This window comes from Amia ocellicauda, chromosome 9 (genome assembly GCF_036373705.1).
Source record: "Amia ocellicauda isolate fAmiCal2 chromosome 9, fAmiCal2.hap1, whole genome shotgun sequence".
Lineage (NCBI taxonomy): Eukaryota > Metazoa > Chordata > Actinopteri > Amiiformes > Amiidae > Amia > Amia ocellicauda.
This window is the reverse complement of record NC_089858.1, coordinates 3,384,890-3,392,577: the sequence shown is the minus strand read 5'-3', so window position 1 is coordinate 3,392,577 and position 7,688 is coordinate 3,384,890. Positions and strand designations below refer to the sequence as shown.

At 48.0% G+C, this 7,688-nt stretch overlaps 2 protein-coding genes across 2 annotated transcripts; one reads left to right on the top strand and one right to left on the bottom strand.

Moving 5' to 3' along the window:
• spout1 (SPOUT domain containing methyltransferase 1) lies at window positions 1-5,204 on the top strand. Its single transcript, XM_066712698.1, has 12 exons — window positions 1-97; window positions 291-330; window positions 920-1,039; window positions 1,204-1,363; window positions 1,832-1,921; window positions 2,298-2,347; window positions 2,545-2,675; window positions 2,839-2,911; window positions 3,225-3,323; window positions 3,545-3,647; window positions 3,782-3,929; window positions 4,456-5,204. Exons 1-12 carry the CDS (start codon window positions 2-4, stop codon window positions 4,528-4,530), a joined length of 1,185 nt encoding a protein of 394 aa, XP_066568795.1. The 5' UTR covers window position 1; the 3' UTR covers window positions 4,531-5,204.
• Window positions 5,137-7,304, bottom strand: endog (endonuclease G). The gene is made up of 3 exons (XM_066712705.1): window positions 6,604-7,304; window positions 5,863-5,972; window positions 5,137-5,764 (listed from the first exon to the last, which is right to left on the bottom strand). Exons 1-3 carry the CDS (start codon window positions 7,141-7,143, stop codon window positions 5,482-5,484), a joined length of 933 nt encoding a protein of 310 aa, XP_066568802.1. The 5' UTR covers window positions 7,144-7,304; the 3' UTR covers window positions 5,137-5,481.
• Between the last annotated feature and the right edge of the window lie 384 nt (window positions 7,305-7,688).

The following is a 7,688-nucleotide window of genomic DNA, read 5'->3' as shown; positions in this document are numbered from 1 at the left end:
GATGTCGTCCTACAACACCCGGAAGTGCATTCAGCGTGGTTGTTTAAAGATGTCGGAAACTTCAAATTTCGGAAAGCACAAACTGCAGCCCAACGATGTAAGTTGCAGAGGTTACTATGTTCGTTTTAACAAAAAAACGCAGTTTAGTTGCGATAGATGCTGTGGTTAACTGAAGTACTGGCAAACATGACTGTGTGTGACTGTAGCTGCACACGTGTAGCTGTTATATCATCAAGGGGGGCACTGTTACAGGAATAACTGATGAAAACCGTATCGTTTTATTTCTCCAGGGCGACCAGAAAATCGTTTGGAAGAAGTGGAAAGCAGGGAGTGAGTGATCTTTAATTACTATAAGGGTTCAAAGTACATTCTCGCTCTAGTAAGCCAGCTGTTGAGTTAAACGCATGCGCTTTACTGAGCACATTACATCTGTGTACAAACTGACACAAACTCGTATACCACCGCAACTGCAGAGCATACACTGCCGCGGCGTTTCCATCTGGCGCCAGTAGTAAGAAGCTGTGCTCCATCCATTCACTTTTTAGTATGGATTATGATTCCGCAAGTCCTGCTTCCCCCATTGATGATTGATTTTTGGAGCTCATTATAGCATCTTTGTTGTTGCCTTAGTTTTAGTGAGTGTGCAATTTGCTTTAGTGCACAGAGCAGGTCGTAGGGAGAAAGGAGGGAGAGGGTGAGAGGTCTGATCTCCTGCGGGCGGAGAAGAGAGCAGATTGCTCCAGTGAAGGATGTATGGGTTTTATATAGAGGATATGAATTGAATGAATTCTAAATGTTGGACTTCCGGAATCATCATCAACATCCATGAAGGGGCCGGGGCACCAGAGGACATATGAATTGAGGGTCGCAGCGCTTCCTGCTGGCACAGTGTACTTTAACTACCTTTTTGGCGTTGCAGAAAAAGAGGAGAAGAAGCAAATCCGAGAGCAGAAGCTGATTAAGAAGCTCGAGAAGCAGAAGTTGAAAGAAGAGCAGCAGCAGCAAGAACTGCAGCAGCAGCAGGAGAGAAGAAAGAAAGGTGATCTAACGCGTACCTGCAGCGTCCACCTCTTTCGTGTATTGATCTTGATGGGGCTGTTATTTGAATTGTAATCGATAATCCACACCGGGGGGTCGGTCAGTCGTCTGATGCCTGCGTTGCGTGCGCTGCTCTGAACATGGCTGTGTGGGGTGTGCTTGCAGGCCGCCACTACACGGTGAGCATCGCCTTGCCCGGCTCGGTGCTGGACAACGCCCAGTCCCCCGAGCTGCGCACCTACCTGGCCGGACAGATCGCCCGAGCCTGCGCCGTCTTCTGCGTCGACGAAGTGGTGGTGTTTGACGAGGAGGACCAAGATGCAAAGTAAGCCCGTCGTGCATTCGGATCTCGACTACTTTCACCAGTTTATATTGCGTTGATTTCTGTAGCGTGCTTCACGTTTAGCTGGACTGCAGTGATGTGGAATTGCATAGTTTGAATGCAGCACTAGAGGTGGTGGCCAACCCCGACCCTAAAGAGCCACAGTCCTGCAGGTCTTATCAGCCTCCGAATCCTCCATCGATCCCTTGAACACACGGGTAGCATTGGCTAATTCCATCCCATCATTGAATCGGTTAGGTAATTCATGGTTTTGCATTGAACACAACCCAGAAAACATTGAAGCTCTCCAGCAACAGGGACAGCCAGCCCTGCAGTTCAGAGCAGGATGAATAACTCTTCAGGACGCTTTGCATTGCTTATATTTCCATGGCTCCTCTGTCCCTTTCTCCTTTTCTGGGATATGCCTTATGGGGAATATTCCCATGTGAAATCGTATTCTTTGTGTCCTAGGAGCGTGGAAGGTGAATTCACAGGGATTGGGAAGAAGGGGCAGGCCTGCGTGCAGCTCGCCCGTATCCTGCAGTACCTCGAGTGTCCGCAGTAAGTGGCACACGGTCCAGACTCATTGAACCATTCCTAGATGTTTTCAATTATCTTTACATGAACATTTCAGTGTTAAATTGTAGTAATATTGCAAAACAAAGCTTCGATTTAAACTCATTGACAGTTGTGTCAGAATCGATATTCATTAGTTTTATTGTCATTATTTATTGTCATGTTATTAGAAGAAGTCCAGAAGTCCAGTTATACTTGTATCGGTTAGTAACTTGGGTGGCTTTTAAGACCTGGATACAGTTTAAGATGTTGTCAATAAATCGCTGACATCACTACATTAGAAAGAAATGTACAAATTGTAAGAAACCTGTATAGTTCTGACACATCCTGGTGTAATTCGTGTGGTATCTGTGTTTTACAGGTATCTGCGCAAATCTTTCTTTCCGAAGCATCAAGATCTGCAGTTTGCCGGTTAGTTAAGTTATATTTTTCTTAAATGTTTTTTTGTCAGGCACCCTATTGACATCTATCATTCAATTTAGATTAGAGAGATTGAAGTCTGTTTTCCCAGGGTCCACTCGCAACTAAACTAAAATGGCAACGGGCTACTTTGCGTTTCATGAAATGGTTGCAGTAAAAATGTGATGAGTGGATGTGAATCGTTACAGGGTTATTGAACCCCCTGGACAGCCCCCACCACATGCGCATGGATGACGAGTCCGAGTTTCGGGAGGGTGTGGTGCTGGACCGGCCGAGCAAGCCGGGGAAGGGATCTTTCGTCAACTGCGGAATGAGAAAGGTGGGCTCTAAAGCTCCTGTCGAAGTGGGGTGTATCGGAAAGCATTTGCTGGATATTGTGCGTTATACTTTAATTAGGTTACAGAATGAGATACAACTTGTGCGAATGCTGGTTCCAGCCTAGTTGATAACTTGCTCACTGCCAACCCTGTTTTCTCCCCCAGGAGGTGCGGATAGACCGGCGGCTGCAGGCCGGTCTCCGAGTCACGGTGCGTCTCCACAGCAGCCAGAACCCAGGTGAGACGGAACCCACAGAACCATTAGAACTCTGCCAAGCGGGCACCATTCTGAATAAAGGGATTATTTAATCTGAAGCGCCTGCAGCAGGAAACGAGGAGCATTTTGGAAATTACACACCTATTAGAATATATTTTAAACTTATTTGTTATGTAGTCAATTTATTTTTTATGATACTGCTGAATGTTTTGATGTGCAATCATTGAAAACAGTTACACAGTATGAGATTTGTAAGCACTACCTGAAAAGTGATCGATTGGTGTTAAATGAACGCATACCTACTGTTGTCACTCTTCCCTTTGTGTTTGTTTAGATGGCAAAGTGTACAAAGGGGAGGTGGTGGCGCCTCATCTCCCTCGAACCGAGGCGGGGCTGTACTGGGGCTACAGTGTGCGCCTGGCCTCGTGCCTCAGTAAGTCACCACTGTTTCTTCATCAAATTGGGTAATTGTAACCCAGTGCTAGCAGAAAGTATTATATATGACCGATATAACATCTATTTCTGTCACTAGCATTGCGAGAGATTCTGTGGGGCTTTTTCTGACTTGGTCATGCAAACCCCCCACTCCTTTACTTGTTTTTAAAACCCAACTACGCGATTGTTTTAACAGTCTGGGGTCGTGTCTGTGTGCAGGTAACGTGTTTGCCGAATGCCCTCATAAAGAAGGCTACGATCTGACGATTGGCACGTCGGAGAAGGGAAGCAGTGTGGACAGCGTCACTTTGTCCCCTTTTAAGTAAGTCAGGAGTTCAGTAAAGTCTACCCTGTCTCGTTTAACCCATAATCCCGGCCCAAGTACATCCCACCCTCCTCCAGTGCCTCGTCTGTGTGTCGAGTCTCGCTGAAGTGCCTGTACCGCGTTCCCCGCAGGCATGTGCTGGTCGTGTTCGGGGGGCTGCAGGGCTTGGAAGCCAGCGTGGACACGGACCAGAACTTAAACGTCACCGACCCGAGTGTGTTGTTTGACCTGTATCTCAACACCTGTCCGACGCAGGGCAGCCGGACCATACGCACCGAGGTAAATCCACGCTTGGTCTTGATTTGAGGGTCTTTCTATCCATCTGTGTTTGCATGCGAGTGTCAGATTTTTATTCGTAGAAAACGAGCCCCTGGAGATCATCGTTGTTGATCTGTGAAGTTTCCAGTGAACCGAGATCAGAGCAGGGCGGGTGCAGTATCAATATGTCGGCCGAGTGGGTTTAATGTGGTGTTAAGATATGGATTTACATAAACCATTTAATTCACTGTTGCAATATAGACTTTAATTGAAAAAACTGTTTCAGGTGAAGGATGTGAATTTTTGACTACTTGTATAAATCTAAACTGGTGCTCTTTTGATTGAATGGACACAACGTATTGCTTCATCAGAAATAGCCATTGACTTGACTGTCGCTCTATATGAATGTGGTATCGAAACAGGGCAGTGTTGTTCTGTTGTTTCGCTCTTTACATTGTCACGTGCCGATCCAAGCTCTTCGCCAGCGATCTAAATCTTCAGCTTTGAAACCGAGCCTTTTCTAACATCTGATCCTCTGTGCCTTTAGGAAGCCATCTTGATTTCCCTCTCTGGCTTGAGACCGAAAGTTGCGGCCGCTTTTCAGGACTCGTCTGCAGGATGACGGCTGCGCAGAACACTACTCCAGCCAGCGTGTCCAGAACGACCGATCAGAGGTGGATTTGTTCTCAAGACTTTCCCAGGCCTGTCACAGTGACACCAGGAGCCCCTACAAGAATATTGCTTTTGTCTATAATTAGCTTATTCTTATTTACCAAACTGTCTGAGACCTTCTTCAGAAACTGGTGATGTTCGGGTGACTAAAAGGTGCTCAGCGCTATATTTATACTCCCACAGACTGATTTTAAAGGAACACCAACTCCGACACCTTACCCTGACCAGATGCTGATTGTATCTCTGATTGCTGATTGTATCTCACAACTGAAGTATGATCATAATGAAATGTGTACTGGACTACATTGAAAGGTTGCATTTATTTGTAATCTGCCAAGAAGAATCGATGCCAAATTGATTTCCTGATTGCAATGCGTTTTGATTCATAGAAATGACAAATTCATATTAGATAAGAGCTACATACTTGCAAGCACAACCAAAACAAATGTTTCCCCAGTTACATTGTATAACCCACAGTGTGGTGCTGTATCTGGATACTAATTGTGTGCGTCTGTGTGTATACATGTACACAGATACTGCTCCAATTAGTTGCAGGTTTTTATAGATGCGCACACAGCTTTTTGAGAGTTTATTATAAAATTAAAACCTACATTTTTAAAAATGCATTGCCTTGAACATGATTTTCAATAATATTAAATTAGTTAACTTAAGTCCTTGAGATTCAGGAATTCTAAATTCCATTTTCAAATTAAATTCAAATTTACAATAAGAGAAACATTGACAGGTTTAAAAATTCACATCATATAATGCACACGTGACCACAGTTGGCATTTGACAGCCCTTTTTTTGTGCATATATTTAAAAATATGTCATAAGAACCTAAAAGTTCACAGACAAGAAGAGGCCATTTGACACATCGCACGCCCGGGGCCCCGCTGGCTCATGTGGAGCCCGCAGTGATGGCCCGCAGGCTGTTAGTCTTCTTCATGATGTTGGGCACGAAGAGCAGGCCGGAGGCTCGTTCGATGCTCTCGATGGGGACCAGGAACGATTCCAGGGGCATCTTCTCGCTCACGGGTGCGTTGGGCATCAGGTACGGCCGCAGCTCCACCTCCCCCCTCCGGTTCTCCAGAATGACCACCTTGAAGAAGTGCGTGGGGACGGCCACATGGTTTTTCCCCAGAACTTGGTATTTCACATACATCTTCCCATCCGGCTCCTGTCTGGAGCGGCACAGCAGATCAAGAGTTACAGCGGGCAGCGTGTAGTCAGGTAAGTGTTTTTCAAATGCAGTATTTGGCTTAAATGCTGTTGGTCTTACCTGGGCAGGTACAGGGGCCCCGTGCACACGAACACATTGTCATAGTGCTGAGGTAGTTTCCGGCAGTACTGCTCCAAGTTATTCCAGGCATTTTGGTTTAAATTCGGATTCTGTAGAAACAAATGACACAATTTTATTTTATTTAAAAAAGTTAAAATCATTGTTTAAAGGTATGAATAATTAAGAAAATAAAGTTTTTTTTTTTTTTTTTTTTTTTCAAATCTCAGACCAAATCAAATCATACTTCTATTATCAGAAAAATTACAATTACAATTCCACGTTCATTTGCCTAGACGTTTCCCAGGCTCATCCAGATGCCCCGCAGCCGCTCTGTCCGCGCGTCCGGGCGAGTGTCTGTACAGCGGCTGGCACTGCGGGCAGGACGAGGACGAGGACGCACTGCCACCCTGCCACTTAACACAATTACCGACTGGCAAAATACACACATTCCCTACTGGCTGAGGGAGACGGAGAGACCGGGAGACGGAGAGGCAGGGAGATGGGGAGACGGAGAGGCAGGGAGATGGGAGACAGGGAGACGGAGAGGCAGGGAGACGGAGAGGCAGGGAGATGGGAGACAGGGAGAGGCCGGGAGACGGAGAGACAGGGAGACGGGGAGACGGAGACGGAGAGGCAGGGAGATGGGGAGACGGAGACGGAGAGGCAGGGAGATGGAGAGGCAGGGAGACGGGGAGAGACCGGGAGACGGAGAGGCAGGGCGCTGTCCTGGCGGCTGAGTACCTGCGGCGCCACGTTGCTGAGGTAGAAGGTCTCGTCCATCGCCCTCTGGCTCCACTTGTGGTTGGCGGCGGCGGCCAGGTGGCCCCTGTCGAAGCCGCTGCCGCGGTAGTCCGCGCTGCTGGCCCGGTGGTACTCGTGCACCGAGTCGTCCTCCTTAAAGTCGCTGTTTCTCCTGTCGGCGGCGCCTCTCAGCGTCCGCTCGCTCAGCTGCTCCAGCACCCACTGCGCCGTCCTGGTCCTGGGCTCGTAGCAAACCACGTAGGACTCCCGGGCCTTGATGTTGGACAGGGACGGGAAGCCGTACTTCATGATGGCCGTGGCTCTGGATGTGCCGACCTGATCCGCCTGGTAGCGGGCGAGGTCTGCGGCGGCGGCCACGCTGGGGATGGGGATGACCGGAGCTCGGCGGAGGACGCCGGGCAGCTGCCCTTGGCTCTGCTGCCTCTCCGGACTCGCCGCCATCAACGAGGCGCCGATGGCCGCCCCAGCAGCCAAGGACACGGCGCCCACAGCCCACCTCGACCGCACGATGCGGTGCATCGCTTACTATTGACGGAGCTGCAACCCCAGATCTCAGCCCGTCACCGGACTTCAGCGCCGAGCGGACCGGCCCGGAGCTCCGAGGAGGCTGTTCTAGAGTCGCGCTATTGTTGCGCAATGTCCCAGGTCTGCGCAGATCTGCAGAAGCTCAGTGATCTCATACGAGGAGGCGCGCAGATCTGCGCAACCCCAGCGCATGTACCGGCGAGTTCATACAGAGGCGCACCTGAGTGACGCAGACCAATGACGTTTCATTTGGACTTAAAGGGCCATGGCACATTTTTACTCAACGAAAAGTGATTGTAAGTCGGTGCACGTTGTGAAACATAATTACGTTACTCTAAATGAAGGTCACATATATTATAATTATATATACGTATTATGCATTTTGGAGGAAGTGATATAGTCAAGTATGTACATATGCTGTTAACCCTATTGCAGCAAAATGCGAATTAGCGGATGTTCTGCTTATGTATTGTATTCATGCATAAAGACTATGTTGGGATGCACATCACAAGGAGACAACACTAAAGATATTGTAACAG

Bases quoted from the DNA above. Each gene is read 5' to 3' on its own strand.
- spout1 (XM_066712698.1), top strand. From the start codon at position 2: ATGTCGTCCTACAACACCCGGAAGTGCATTCAGCGTGGTTGTTTAAAG. The intron at 1,364-1,831 runs GTAAGCCCGTCG...TTTGTGTCCTAG, and splicing joins GAGGAGGACCAAGATGCAAA to GAGCGTGGAAGGTGAATTCA. The intron at 3,648-3,781 runs GTAAGTCAGGAG...CGTTCCCCGCAG, and splicing joins GTCACTTTGTCCCCTTTTAA to GCATGTGCTGGTCGTGTTCG.
- endog (XM_066712705.1), bottom strand. From the start codon at position 7,143: ATGCACCGCATCGTGCGGTCGAGGTGGGCTGTGGGCGCCGTGTCCTTG. The intron at 5,973-6,603 runs GTACTCAGCCGC...TTGTTTCTACAG, and splicing joins TCAGCAACGTGGCGCCGCAG to AATCCGAATTTAAACCAAAA. The intron at 5,765-5,862 runs GTAAGACCAACA...GTGCCGCTCCAG, and splicing joins GGGCCCCTGTACCTGCCCAG to ACAGGAGCCGGATGGGAAGA.